At 36.8% G+C, this 15705-nt stretch overlaps 1 protein-coding gene across 1 annotated transcript in view; it reads right to left on the reverse strand.

Moving 5' to 3' along the window:
• The window catches only part of PKHD1L1 (PKHD1 like 1), a 151101-nt gene that overhangs the window by 20929 nt on the left and 114467 nt on the right, over positions 1 to 15705 (reverse strand). Inside the window, exons 62-70 of the mRNA XM_019750644.2 lie at positions 15420 to 15541; positions 13788 to 13878; positions 9714 to 9862; positions 9509 to 9631; positions 8841 to 8952; positions 8644 to 8760; positions 3102 to 3267; positions 373 to 605; positions 16 to 183 (exon numbers count right to left, since the gene is read on the reverse strand). Of these exons, the coding sequence (XP_019606203.2) occupies positions 16 to 183; positions 373 to 605; positions 3102 to 3267; positions 8644 to 8760; positions 8841 to 8952; positions 9509 to 9631; positions 9714 to 9862; positions 13788 to 13878; positions 15420 to 15541 (1281 nt within the window). The remainder of the gene's footprint in view (positions 1 to 15; positions 184 to 372; positions 606 to 3101; positions 3268 to 8643; positions 8761 to 8840; positions 8953 to 9508; positions 9632 to 9713; positions 9863 to 13787; positions 13879 to 15419; positions 15542 to 15705) is intronic.

Consider the following 15705-nt stretch of genomic DNA (forward strand, 5'->3'; position numbering starts at 1 on the left):
ACATTGAACACGTACCATTAATGAGATCAACATAACCGTCGCTCACTATAGCCACTGGTGAGAGTCTTCGAGTTTCTGTGTCAGAATCCAGGCTTTCAATAACCATCATTGCATATTCCATGCCCAAGCACCGATAGCTCTGCCATTCTGGAACGTATTTACAGGTTGAGTCTCTAATAATTCCTAGAAACACAGGTATGTACATTTTAACAATGAAAAGGAATACCTTTGCAAAAGCATCCACATATCTTTTTCACGTTATGTAAAATTAATAAGTAGAAAACATGTTATTGGTTGAGTACATAAATCATTAAAAATAAAAGATATTTTGTTTCATAAATTTGAAGACTAACAGAAACATATCCAACGAACCTTTATAAGGTGCTTTCTCAGTGACAGGAATTCTACTTCCATTTGGGAATGTGAGCATCACCTTAGGAATTCTGTAGTCTCCAATTCCAAACTGGCTATTTCCATTCCATTCATATTCTGACTGAGGTATCACTGAACCAGAATTCCCCAGAAAGGAGCCATCTATATCTCGAAGAAAAGATTTCCTTTTGGCATCACAAACCATGTCTACACAATCAGATGGATTCACCTTACTGTGGAGAAAAGACAAAATGTATGAATACTTAGATTTAGTACCCCTCCCCTGTTTCTAAAGGGCATTCGAATATACTTCAATATTTAAAAAGAGAGTATCCAAAAATAATTGATGGATTGAATCTTATTTCCAAAAGGATTCAAAGGGGGACCAAGTAGCATACGTAATTAGCATTGTAATGAGGTCTTTGTTTCCATTGTGTTGATTTGGTCTTCTATGAATTCATTAACATTTCAAAAGGACAAGTTATACCTGTGGGATATGAAATTAGAATTCCATCTCGTTATTCATTATTTTGTTGAAAGATTTCATATTTGTGCACTGCTCACAGTATACTAACATTGCCCCACGGAGCAGGTGAACAGTTACTCTATTATTCAGGACACACTCGTACAAGATCCCTGTGTTAGCTTGGAAGTCTTTATTATTTTTCCCTTCTTTTTATTTTTTAATGGGTCTTTAATATTATAGGATAGTTACTATACGACAATCTAAATACTTGGTAAAAGTTTAGTCACCTTCCTATCTCAAGCTCTTAGGCTCATCACAAATTGCAGATTAGTATATATTCTTATACACCTTTGCCTATGTCTATACAAACAGATATACTTGGATTCTGATCTTTATGCTACATATTTTATAACCATTCTGTAGATACCCAAACTGTAAGAGATGACATACTATAAATTCATTATACATTTCAACCATAGATGGTATTTTGCCTCCATTTTGATCCACCTGGAGTGTTGCTTGTCAATTGGCTATGATAATAAGGCAGATGTTTAATTTTCAATGCACTATACATGGTATACAGTATACTTACACTAAATCATCATATATTCTATGGGGAAATATAATTTATTTTGGAGTTACAGCAACAAAATTATAGTGGAAAGCTCAGAGCTATTAAATAATATATAGCATATCTCTCCTTTTTTTGCTATAAGAGAAAAATAAAGCTATAAATTAGTCCTAATTATAATACTGTAATAGTTTTGGAGATGATCTGAGTAAATATTTCTGTAGTTCATGTGTTGTTTTCAAGTATGTATGTGCAAAATACTTTTGTAAATAAGTCTGTAGGTAGAGTGCCCTGTGGCGCTCTTATATTATGGCTTAGGGCTCTGTCTTCCTTCCGGTTCCAGAGAAAGAGAGGCTGAGATGTAGAGTTTTGTTCAAATTAGTTATTGAAGGAGTCCTCTCAAAAGAGAAGGAGAGAAGCCATATAGAGCAAGGGAAAGAAAACGGATTTGACTATGGTCTGTAGACTAGCTTCTGTCTGATCCCAGGGGAACCACTGGATCATGAATTGCACCCAGACTGGTTCCCACCAGGAGCAAGAGGGCTGACCTTTTGTATTCCTGAATAAATTAGTCATTTTCCATGGAATGTAAGAAGGTGGTGGTCGGGAGGGTTTTAGCCTCCCAAAGCTATTCCTGTTTGGCTAAAAGCAATTTTCTGGAAAAGCAGGCAATCTTAGATAATTATTAGCCAACATTTAGAGCATTTGAGGACAGGGTAAACTGCCTAGTGAAAGGGATCTGAAAGTTTCAACAGTATCCCAATAAAAGCACAGAACTCCAAGACATATTTTAGAATGTAATATTTTCTTCATGACCCAGATATTAAAATTATATATTAAATTTGAAAGATTCAATGATAACCAAACAGGAGCTAATAACTTTCTAGTGGGGAGAAGCTCTGTTGAGCAAAAAAACACCGCAGTTCAGCAATTATTAAATGAAGAGCTGTGGGATTGTCATCAAAACAGAAATCAGATGAAGTCAAACTGCATTTCTCTGAAAAAAAATATCTATCTAATTAAACAGCATTATTCCTTGTCTTCTCCCTATACCAACACTGGTCCAACATCTCTAATAGAAAATTTCTTTCCTCTAACATTCCTGGTGTGTACCTCTTAGGAAGAGCAGCAGTTATTGGCTATATTCTTTTAAGATTTAGAATCTACGTGGTTCAGCATCTAGAAATATGCTGCCATCAACTGACCTTTGTGATTGAAAAGTCACTGTTCTACGTTTCTGCATATTCTCAGTCACAGTGAAAATAGGATTGACATTTAATTTCCAAGTACATGTTGGAGTGCATGTGATAAGATATTTAAAAAGCAACAGGAAACAAAAGAGGTATGGAAGAGAGAAGAAACGATAAAGATAATCATTATTCCTAACGATGATTAATGGAGAGATATGAATGTACAACACACTTCTAATTGTGTCTCTATCTTTTATGTTTAATGATAGTATAATGTGTGATGCATAGAAAAAAGGTGTGAGAAAATATACATATTTAGGCCTAGCTTCTTCAACTTAACTGAAAACACAGATGAATTAGTCTTAATTTTCATAATGCTGATTCAAATTTTATAGAAATTAAGTTACTTTAATATAGCAACTTTCTCAGATCTATGACAGGGGAAAAGAGACAATGTAAAACTATAAAGACAGGAAAAGAACTGGGTTTTCATATATTTTACCTTATATCGGGCCTATGTATAAATATTTTTGATTGGTCAGCAGTATCAACCAGCTGTATGTTCTTTACATGGACTGGATGCTGTAAATCCTCATTTAAAGGGTTAGTAATGAATATCACATTAGTTTCACCTGAACAAACATCCTTAAATCCAACAAATGTTGAACCTAAAATATAAATAATAGAAAAATAATTATTTCCTGTTGGAGATATGGTACAGTTGCATTTCATGTACATTCCAGCAAACACATCATTTAATACTACCTTGAACATGGAGCTCTTACCTTAGGTGGTAGGTAGATTGTCTTACTGTTCGTGGTAGATTGTTGCTCTCTATATCAACATCATTGAATAGTCACTGCCATATTTCTCTGGGCTTAGCCATGTTATTTGGCTCAGCCAATGCGACAAGAGTAATTTTGGCATAAGCAGAGCTGAAAAGTGCTGCATATTCGAGCTCACTGTCTTAGTGCTCCTAGGAATTCTGTCACTTCCAGCATGTGAATAAGCCCTAGCTAAATAACATCCATTACTCCAGCCAATGGCCATCACCAAACACCAACCACCAGATGGAAGTGAGACTATCCTACACTAATCAGCCCCTTTCCATTCTGTAAACTGTTGGCAGCCTAATGAATAATCCCAGGTGAGACCAGCAGAAGAACCATCAGCTGACCAAAGCCCAAATTGCCAATCCACAGAATCATGAGCTAATCAATGGCTATTTAAAAGCTCTAATTTTGGGCGTGGTTTGTTACACAGCAAAGGCTAACTGAAACACTATTGTTCTCTTGGGCTTATTGCATATATTGTGTGGTCAAAAGAAAAACTTTATTGGATCCAAAACTTAACCTCTATTGTACTTATAATCCAATAACTCAAAATAGAAAAAAAAGTAAAAGGTGATTCCAAAAATTCTTAAATCAGTTACGTGCTAACTACTACCCTTCTTGATTTCATTTTTTCCTAAGGAGATATTGTATATACATGAATTTGAGCATGTAGATGAGTATTAATAAAATACCCCAGTAGCAGATACTGTTTATTACCTGTGTGGACCTCTTTTACTGGCCCAGGGCACTCATCCTTAGCTCCTCTGAGCATTGACTGCTAACTACTCACAGATGCCCCATTCTCTGAAGAATTGTCCTTGACCACTTGACAACTCTATCACCTGAGATATTATGCACTCTTCAACACCATCACCATAGGGGTAGCCAGGCCTGGCTGACAACTGATACAGAAGACCCCCTGCCTCAAGAGGGAAGGAAACTAAGGTGTACAAGTGATGCTACACAGCTCCCTGAAGCATCAAGATGGAGCTAGGCTCCAGCTGAGACCATATCCTTGCTTAGCTCCTTCCTCTGCCCTATCCTACTCCCCTCACTCTCTTTCTTGTGAGAGCATACGTTCAATAAACCACTTACTTGCACAAGAATCCCATCTCTGACTTTACTTCTAGATTACTTGAGTTAAACAGTTAGTACCGGAAGTGATCCTAAGATACACACTGTAATGATGCAATAATGAATTTAGATAGCTTGCTGGCTAGATGGGAATGAAGAACACATTACTGGTGGTAGGTGGGGTACTGTGAGTCCCTAGTATGCTGTAATAGTGTCATTATTAAAAGTTCACCTGTGGTGAACTGGGATCTAGGTGAAAGGAGATGATTTGGCTCGTACAGTAACTCTGGCATTTGAATGGTACCGGGAAAATAGTAGTTACAGGGAAACTAGAATTAGGCGACTATTGTTGACCATTATTGATGCTTTGAAGGAAATAGAAGCTGAGGTGATCAATCACAAATTCACAGCAAATTTCAGGACCTAATAATAAAACTAGCAGAACATTTATAGAGGGTTGAATTCTCAGCCCTGACAAGTCTCCTACATCAAAGACCACGTCCTGATATAAAACGAGTGGGACCTTGAGTTAGGGTGGAGATATACAGGAAGGTGCACTTGAACCTTAACACGTTAGATTTCCCTTGAATGCTCCAGTTCTCGGTAAGTGGCCCCCTTCTCCCTGTTAGAGGATAGATAGCTCTCTTATCCCCCTGCTCTGAAATCACGCAGAGACCGCAAAAGATGTAAGTTTTTTATAAGGCAAATCCTGCCTTTCTCAGGATCTATCTCCATCTCCCCTTCTAGCAAACAGAGCAGTAACTAGGGTCAAGTCTCAACAAGGCCTGACAGGGAAGTTCTCGGCCTGCTATGGGATGAGAGGCATTATACAGGGACTTGTCCTATAGCTCCTTTGGTGTGTAATCCCTCATATCCCATAGCGGGCTCAGAACTTCCCCAGTCAGGCAAGAATCAGGCAAGAATGCTGTCAGGAATCGGGAGCATGTGTCTGGGAGTAAATCATGATGGTGTTGGGTCAAGGGAGACAGAATATAAAGCTAGATAAAGGAGAGCATATCGACATGGATGGGGGTATACTCCCATGTTGCTGGCATGGCTTTTATGAGTTTAAGGAAAATGATGATCCACATTAAGTGAAGTAGAATTGTGAACATTCCCGTGGCAGACTATGGCAGAAGGGGCCAAACGGCTCTGCGAAATGGGCACGTTGGAATAAACCTGTTATATAATACCAAGCAAGTCCTTTCAGCCCCACCTGGGGATGGGGCAGGAAGAGGGGTCGTGTGGGAAGATTCTCAAAGTGGGTAGAAATTTCGGTAGGGCACAGGGTCCTCTCGTGTGTGTGGAGCGAGAAGTCATCTGAGGTAAGGACAGACGTGGACTATGGGCAGCAGTAAATCCCATAGCTGGTTGGTCAGGAGCCTGGAAGCAACAAGAGTGTATGACTGGGGGAAAGGAAGCCTGGGAGAAAAGCATGTGCATGAGGCTGTGGGACGGAACACGAAGGGCGTGTTAGTGATCAGCAAAGAGCATCCACTGCAGAAGGAGCAGTACATCAGCATGACAGGGCCAGTAGACGTCAGCTCATCTCTGCTCTCAGATACCCAAATTCTTGTGCGTTAGGCTTATGAACTGAGCAGCCTTGGGGTGGAGATGGGGTACTGACATGGACTACTTCTTTCCCAGGTTCGTGAAGCTACTTCACTGCTTCACGTCTGACCTGACCACGGCCACAGCGCCCACGGCTAAGGCTCCCAAACTACGCTTCCTTAGAAAATGGAACCGTCAGTGGGATTACCGTTGATTACATCAGATTTTTCTACCTTGGAAAGGGTGACAATTTATCCTGGCTGGGATTAATCTGTGTTCTTGATACGGATTTTCCTTCTCTGCTTACAGGGACTCAGTTGGCACCGCCATCCTGGGACTCACAGAGTGGTCTAACTGCGTACCATTACTCTGGATCAAAGAACACACTTTTAGCAAAGTGCGCACATGACAAGTACATACTGCAGCATCTGGAAACCATCTGCCTAGCAGACTGGAAAATAGTCCTTTTGAAGGCACAGCTGAGGTGTCAACTTGACATCTCCTGCAAGAATGTGTTTATTTGCTTAAAACCAACAGCTATTCTATGGTGCCGAATTCTCAAAATATAGGAAAAAATATGGGTATTGGTAACAAAGGCTTGGAGGAGGAATAAATTTTGTTCACCAGGAACCCTGGAAGCCCGCTTGGAAAATTTGTGTTTCCAATCCCATAATTTTAGGTTCTATGAGTCAGGATCACTTCCACAGTGGAAGTATTTCCACCAGGGGACATAGTGAGGAATCTGGTAAACTTAAAGCTGGGCTTCCATCATGGTCCTTTGGGGTCCTTGTCAGCGTTTACCATGTATCGGGGGTGACTGAGGCGGATCATGCGGAGGAAGGGCTACTCTACATAATGGAGGTGGGGACGACTGTGTCTGCCTCACATGACACTGGGGCTCATGCCCAGTGCAGACTGTAAATGGGCAAGCACAGCAGTCGTGGCCCAATAAGGGAATAGTAACCAGAGCTCACATCCAACAGAGCTGAGGATATGGGGCAGGCAAGCCACCTTGCCTAGCAGAAGTGTTAGTCTGGGAGGAGGGTCATTTAGTAAAGGTGATGGAGGAGGGAGACGATGATTGTCATTTACAGTCCTAAAACCAGCTGTGGCAGTGTGACCATTGAGCTTCTTTTTATATTGTTCCCAGAAATTGTGACCATTCAGGACCATGGAGAAATCATGTCTCGGAGGAATAAACTTAACAAAAAAAGCAAGTGGATACAAGCAGTCCAAGGAATGGGTAGAAATGGATACAAGCTAGTGCACCCATCTCCCATCTCTTGGAGTATTGAATGCTAACAGCCCAGAGCTGCCCTCTTTTCCAGAAAATTAGCTGTAGGCAAATAGGAGTCACATCACTCAGGAAATTGAGGCCCTTCCCACGGGGGCAGCTGTAATCTAACTTGAGGTACAAATGGCAGGAACCTTCCACCTAAAATGTGAGATCAACTTCGTGGTAATTTACATTCCAGAGCTCCCCAGGGGATCAAGTGAAACTATTCTCCAGCTTATGACCATCCTTGCTTAGCAACTTCCTTTGTCCTATTTTGACTCTATGCCTGTCTCCTGAGAGCATTTCTTCCAGAAAACACACAAAAATCCTCCTCTACGGCTCTGCTTCTAGGGAACCCAGCCAAAGACAACAATCATTCATATATTATCTTTTGAGACTATGTCCTATAAAAGAGCAGTTATTTGTGTTCCTTCAATCAATTTTATTTATAAGGGACCATTTCATAATAATATTTTCATTCCTATATGATATTTGTAATATTTCAGAGCATATTCTTTTATTTATTGAGAAAAATATATGTTCAACTGAAACCGATGTAGCATGTTAAATAATTTTTGACAAGAATATATTCATTATGAGTAACACTGAGTTACTTGTAATGATCATTTGTTTTTCATTTCTGGGACATAAAGTTATGAGAAACAATTGAACTTCTTTCTTTGAGGAGACACTGGTTAAAATTATCATAAAAGGAAGACTTGCTAAACTGAAATAGAGAATGACACAGTGTATTTAATAGAGAAAATGTAAATAATTGCTATGGTCACTATATTAATTTATACATAATCATTTTACATTTTTAAGGAGGCAGCCTGGTTCAGTGAAAAAGCAGTGAATTTTAAGTCAGAAGATATTGATTCTAATCCTAAATCGCCAATAGCTGTGGGATTTCAGCAAGATTGTATGAGTTCTTAAATTACATGAGTTTAAATGTCTTCAGTTGTAAAAAGCAATAATAATGTTTAATGAAACATTAAACATTAAATTAAATGAAAAGGCTTTTACAATTTATAAAAGCTAATTAATATGAAGTCACTATTCCAGTATTTTTTCTGTTGTAGAAGAAAAAGTAAATGTCGATTCTTTAATATAGATGAATTTTGCCAGGAAACCATTCTTGAAATTGACTCTGATGTCTGATTTCTTTGCTTGTCATATTGAGCAGGTTCCTATAAATCATTTTTTTTTTTTTTTTTACTAAAGTACAATGAAACATTGTTAGTTATACTCTATGCATCCTTTATAGCACTTAATTGAATAGATTTGTCAAAGACTTTGTTTAAACTTGCCTGAGACTTCCAACAGGCCGCTGATGGCATTGTAACTCATGAGCCCTGCGTGAGGCTTCCGGGGTGCCATGTTATGTGCTGAAGCAAAGGTGGGCCAGCAAATCCCACTTCTCCCTCCTTTTATAAAAAGAAGAAAGTTAAGGAAATTTGAAAATGTACTCATATGAACACCAAAATTAAAGCTCTAAAAGTTTCACCTGATGGAGGTCTGGAACTCCGGTGGGCAGCAGAAAGTTCAATATTGGGATCATCATGAGTTAGGACATCAGAGCAATTAAATTCAGGGCTACTTCCAACAATTAATGAGCTCTATTTAAAAAAGTCAAACAGTACAGCTTTAATAATAGCTTTTGCTAAAGGACAACATAATAATGGGTAATACTGAATTCAACTGCAGCAAAGCAAAACCTGTAAGTTTGTGAAATGGATCATTCATTAAACCAAAATGAAAAAGATGTGAGAGTTCTGCCCTGAGTGGAGCGACACTCAAAGTGGGAGGGAGAAGACAGACACATAAATCATTATACACAATGACATGTTTTTGGATAGACATATGTCCAGGAAACAGTAGGAATAAGAAGAGGAGGGAGTGTCAATACAACCTACGCTGGTTCAGGAAAAATATTTATAGACAGAATGAAAATTTAACTAACTGTGGCAAGATTAGCAGATGATAAGCAAGGAGAGGTGAGGGGAGCGGGGAGGAGAGAGAATAGAGCGTCTCCTGGCGGAAGATAATGAGACCAAAGGCAGGAGGTTTGGGCTAGCCAGGGGAGAAGCCACAGAGATCATGGTATTATTCCTTCAATAATTTACCCTTCTCACAGTTGCTCTTTCTCTTTGTGTGGTTATATTCATTCCTTACCTTTATTTGTACTGTCTTACTGGAAGTTTTGTGAGATACAGCAGCAGGCATGTAAATCATTGACGAAATGGCCATCCCGTTGTCAACCAGGGTCACATTATAGATACGTACACTCTCTGTGGTCTGTAATACAAACTTGTAGGTTACACAGTACAAAATACAATCATAGGAGAAAATAAACAATCACTATCTTGGATCAATTTACCTGAAAATAAATTCCATAATCCCAGCACATCCAAATGGTAAATCCCTGTATCAGAGAACATCCAGGAAGGCCGTCCTGGTTCATATAGACACCATATAGCCCCCCATGGGCTTCATTGTCAAACCACTTTTCCAGGGGATTAGACTGACCTTGGAAAGAAATACAGAACCAGTGAATTAACATTGGTCATATAGTTTTATAAGCAGTATTGGTTAAAATTAAAATTTTTTTAAAAATTAAATATATAATCTCGATGTAAATTTTAACAAGATGATCAAATTTTTTTTATGGTTTGGCCATTTATGATTTACCTTATGTACTATTTACTCATATCTTAACTGTCCCTTCACTGTTACTCAGAATAATTGTATGCTCATTTGCAAAAGTTTGGTTTAGTGTGAGCACCCTTAATTTATAATCTGATTAAACATGAATTTCATTAGAAAGAACATGAAGTTGGATTCAAACAAGGCTGAACTGGAAACTCAACGATGCCACTTGCTGTCTGTAAAATGCTTCCCCGGCACACCTTTTTGCTGGTTCCTTCTGGTCATTCCATTTTCAAGGTAAGTATCACTTTGTTAGAAGGCCCTCTCTGCCTACCTGATTCAAAGTAGCACCTCAGGCACTTTACATGGAAATTAAATTTTTTTCACTTAATATTTTATTATTACATATTTGTGACTCATCCATCTCCTCTCTCCTATTAGAATGTAAGCTTCGTGAGAGAAGACACTGTGTCTAACTCACTCACCAGTCCCAGAACCTAGGAGGTAATGCAGGGGTAGCTGCTAATTAAATACCATATTTTGCCATGTATAATGTGCACTTTTTTGCCCAAATTTGTGAGGGAAAAATAAGGATGTGCATGATACATGGGTAGTACTAATTCTGTATCTATATAAATGTTTTTAATTCTTTTATTTATGCATATGAGTTAAAAGTATAACTCTAGAAGTCAATAACGATATCCATATACAAAATAACACCCTGGAATACGATAACTGGTTTTGTTAAACTTATGACGAACTTGCAAGGACAAAGATGTGTAAATGTTGTAAATTTGTTACCAGTACATCAAATTTCTTGTACCTTGTATCTATTCTTGTGTTTTGTAATTATTTGTTACATAAAGGTTCTTGTATCATAATATGTTAAAAAAATAAATGCTAAAATTCCTTTACAATACAAAGACAAGTCCCTAGATGTAAACAAATAAAAATTTGAATTAAAATATTAAAGTGAAAGATTTTATTTCCCTGAAAGTTTGGGCCAAAAACAAGGGTGTGCATTATACCGTGTATCCCCGAAAATAAGACCTAGGCAGACAATCAGCTCTAATGAGTCTTTTGGAGCAAAAATTAATATAAGATCTGGTCTTATATTATATTATATAAGACCCAGTCTTATAGCAAAATTAGACCGGGTCTTATGTGATATAAGACCCGGTATTATATTATATTATATTGTATTGTATTATATCATATAAGACCTGGTCTTATATTACAGTAAACAATGACCGGGTCTTATATTAACTTTTGCTCCAAAAGATGCATTAGAGCTGATTGTCCGGCTAGATCTTATTTTTGGGAAACACAGTACATGGGAGTGCATTATGCTTGGCAAAATACGGTATTTGTTTAATTAGTGTATTCATGATCGTGGGAAAGTTGTGTAACCTTTTCACATGTCAGTTTCCTTACATATAAAAAGTTTCAATGCCTAATTCAGGGTTGTTTCAAAATGAGATGAAATAACCCATGTAAAGTGCCCCAATTAATGAAAGCTACACTCATAGTATGCAGGATAATTGAAGTAGATTTAAATGAAAGTTTTACTTATGCCCAGATCAGATCAGTAACCTTAATAACTTGAGGAGTCCTTATAAAAAACAGCACTATCTCCTAAATTGTAATTATTCCCCAAAGATCTGACTTCCTCCTATCTTCTGTTACTTTTCCCTTTTTCCTAGTCCTTTGAGATTGACATTTTACTTATGGTCTGCCTGGTTTTTATTTTGTTTCCTGTATAAGCTGTTTGCATGTTTCTCCCTTGGTTCCTACAATGTGTAGGTCCATGGACAAATACAGCTCCACTCTAGGACCCAGTGTGGATCATAACCCCCTTCCCAGCATCCCAGCCTCTCACTTGTCTGGGAGATGGATTGTATAAGTTGATGTCCCATTCCAGGAACTTAGACCGTTAATTCCTGTGTAATGTTTCATATTTCAATTGCTTCAAATCCAAAAACTGCTATAGACACTCTCAATTATTTAGTAACATCAATATAATCAGTGAAAAATGCATTATATGACATTACATATTAGTAAATATTCAATATTCACAGGTCATATTTTGATTCTCAAAAAGCCACAATAACATTCCAGGAGGTTTTAGAGAAATTACATATTCTTAAATTTTAATCAAAGAAAAGCCACTTGAAGCTGTCGGGAACTAAAATATTTAATAAGAGCATATATCAAGGACTCAATTAAATCTGTTGGCAAAACAACAGGTAAATTTGTTGTTTTATTCCTTCAAAATGTATTTTGCACAAGAATAAAATTAGCTCAAGTCCAGTCATTTTTAAATTCATAGAAGAAAATGCTGATTCAAAGAATCTTCAAAATAATTATACTGAGATACAAAAAAAACTGTAAAAGGGATATGAGTTTTTCAGAGAAAATTCCATTTCCTTTAAGTTTCTCAAGGGGTAAAGCCTATAGTTCTACAATTATTTTACTTTTTTGATCTAATGATTCATTTATGTAGCTGAAAAATCATGAGGTTATAAAAAGTTATACAATATTAAGTCACTAGTCACCCTGTTCCCACTCACCTTTTTCACTTTGTGTTTTTACACTCTCTATTTCTTTATGTAAACACAAATACCGTACATATGCCTGTTTTCTTCCCTTTCTTCCACACAACATATTATATACGAAACAGTTTTATACCAGGGGTGACAAAAATATATATATACACTTTTTAAGAGATGTTATCTATGTTCAAGCAGTAGTTCGCCGTAATCAGAAGTGTCTGGACGCTGATGGTAACCACCTTGAGCACCTCTTGTAATTGCAGAAGTCAAACATGACTTGTATTCATCTTTTGTTATTGGTATATATTGAGCATTATAATTAATACTGTTTGTTTCCTTTCTTGAAATGTGTATATATTTTTTGGCACCCTCTGCATATACTGTATTGTTCTGCAATCACCATTTATCACTTTAGAATATCCTGGAGATTTCTCCATATCAATACATAGATATGTATCATTTTTTATTTGTTTTAAGAGGGACCTAGTGTTCCAATGCTTGGAGATACATATATATAACGTTCACAGGATAGCTTTCAGTTTTCTGCCAGTACAGACAATGCTGTGATGAATAACCTCGTTCACAAATCTTTTTCTAACTACTATAGAGGCAACTGTTAGTCAGATTACCACAGTAGAAATGCTGAGCCAAAGGTAAATGCCCCTATAATTTTGGTGGCTATTGCCAGGTTCCCATCTGTAGGGATCATATCATTTTGGCCTTCAACCAGCAATGTGTAAATATTCCTGTCTCCCCGCAGCCTTGCCAAGCTAGCAGTTGTGCAGTTAATTCTTGATTTTTACTCATCTGATAGAAATGTGTCTGAGAACTGTCTGTTCATGTCCTTTGACTTTTTCATGCTTGCAGATTTTAACATGTGAATAGTCAGCATTCATTCCCTTAAAGAGGAAGCATAAGATAGTGGCACAACCCTATAGACATAAATCTCTACACTTAAAAGTTTTGTTCTTGTAAAGTGGTAGTGGGATGAGGTACTCACTGTCCCAATACCAGCCAAACCAAGAACTGTAGTTGCTGTTAGAGTTTTGGGATCACACACATGGAAAATAGTTATCCTTAAAAGTTTATTTATTTCTCTATACACTCAGCGGTATCTTGAAGTAATTCTGTTGAGTTCTTTCAGTGTCCAGGAAGAGATATTACATATTGAACTGACACATGATAATTATTTATGTCTAACAAATCTAGACAAGTTGTTTCCTAATTCTAGTGACTCTGTGCCAAACACTTACTTGAGCAAGGTTCTCCATCAATGCGGTATCCTGCCCTTCCAAACCCAGCCACAACGTTATTTTGTAAGATTGTATTGGTCCCTCTATTTATCTAGTACAATAATAAAGAAAATGCTTTGGGTCAGGCTCTTACACAATAATGCAAAGAGAGCAAAGATTGCAACAAACATAGGAAAACTAGTTAAGACTACACTTTCAGGAGGAAAAGTTTAATTCATTATTCATCCCATTCAAACTTACATTACAATTGAAGTATTAAAATTACCTTAGGTTCTTGGTATAAAACCATCACTAGATAGTATATCTAGACTTTATTAGAAAAGTATACTAAAGAGATTTTTTTATTTCAGTCACAAATCCACTTGATGTCGTTCAATTATTTACAACCCACAGATCAAATTCCAGTATTATAGCAAATTTACAAAGATTTTATCACATTTTTTGGTTATATTCTACTACCAATTTGATTTATTTAAAAAAGAACAACTATGGCAATTACAGTGTACCACTAAATTCAATAGAGGCATTCACTAATTTAAATAAAATCTGCTATAATAAAAAACTGGGTTAGCACATGTGTTAGGTAATTATTAAGCCATTTTATTTTATGAGCCAAATCAAAGTGGTAGAATATGAAAAGTATAGAGCATAGAAGGTTTAGTTCTTGCCTGTGGTGTCAGCAAAATAGTTAAAACTTCAATTATTTAAAGTATATTAAACACCTTTATTTTTAAAGATTATAATAAAAGGCCAAATGGAATTCATAAAAGTAAAATAAGTACCTTTGCTTTCAAAAATACAGATAAAGTTTTGGAATTGACATTTGATTACATTCTAACACCTATTAATAGATCACAAGAGAACATCATTACCTCATAAATGTATACTGAGCTCCAGGCTTTCAGATCTTACTTTAAGGTGATTATTAATAGTTCAACAAAAACAAAACACAATCCTATCCCGTCTTTCAAAGAGAGCTATTTTTAATTCTCTTTTGTTCCCATGGTATAGGTAAGTAAAATAAAAATAAGAGGAAGCTATGTTTCCTCCAAATATTTTCTCTTTACTTTCTAGTTTCTTGTTTGTAATCTCACTCCACATCTAAATAAAGACCAACAGTAATTGAAGAAACTTCATGGTCAGCAAGAAGGGTCCAATGAATAATATTAGATAAGGGTATATATCCTTGCTTAGAGAATCGTAAGAATTTTAGATGAGAAAGGGATTTTAGAGAGTCTATAATCTACCATCCTCACTTTCCATATTAGGAAGGAAATTCAATTCAGGTCTAAGTAGTAATATGTGCAAGACATTCAATCAATTAGCAGCAGAGAGACCTTGAAACGTAACTTGACAGCAATAATTAATGTTGGAGAAGCAAAGAAATAAAAGAGCTATTTAAACCAATTAATATTAACACAAAGAAAAGTCCCCAATGGCTATTGGAGCTCACACTATCTTTTAAGAAAGTTCACTCACTCCTTCAAATTAGCTCATTTCAGTCGTTCACCAATCTTTATCTAAGCAAGAAATGGTTTTCAATAACATGTTGAGATTCACAGTTTCTACAGAAATCTTCACTAAGGAAATTATAATTTTGTATAATTATAATTATAAATTTGTTCACGCTACCTCAATTGCTGCATGCCAGAGAGTGGAACTAAAATCTTTTCTGTTCTGATAGGTTCCTGGCCAAACCGAAAGTGCAACCAAGTTTCCTCGGACTCTGTTGGCATGCCCCCATATTCTTATACCTGGAAAAAAAATAAAATCCCCCTCAAATACATATACATTTGTAATAAGCACTATGGGGAATGTCTTCCATTTTTTTTTCATAAGATTAGTTTTCTAGTTTGAGTCTGACAAGTGAACCCCTTATATTTTAGAGTGAGGCCTCTGAACTCTTTGACAGTGAAAC

Source organism: Rhinolophus sinicus, linkage group LG12 (assembly GCF_036562045.2).
Source record: "Rhinolophus sinicus isolate RSC01 linkage group LG12, ASM3656204v1, whole genome shotgun sequence".
NCBI classification, from domain to species: Eukaryota; Metazoa; Chordata; class Mammalia; order Chiroptera; family Rhinolophidae; genus Rhinolophus; species Rhinolophus sinicus.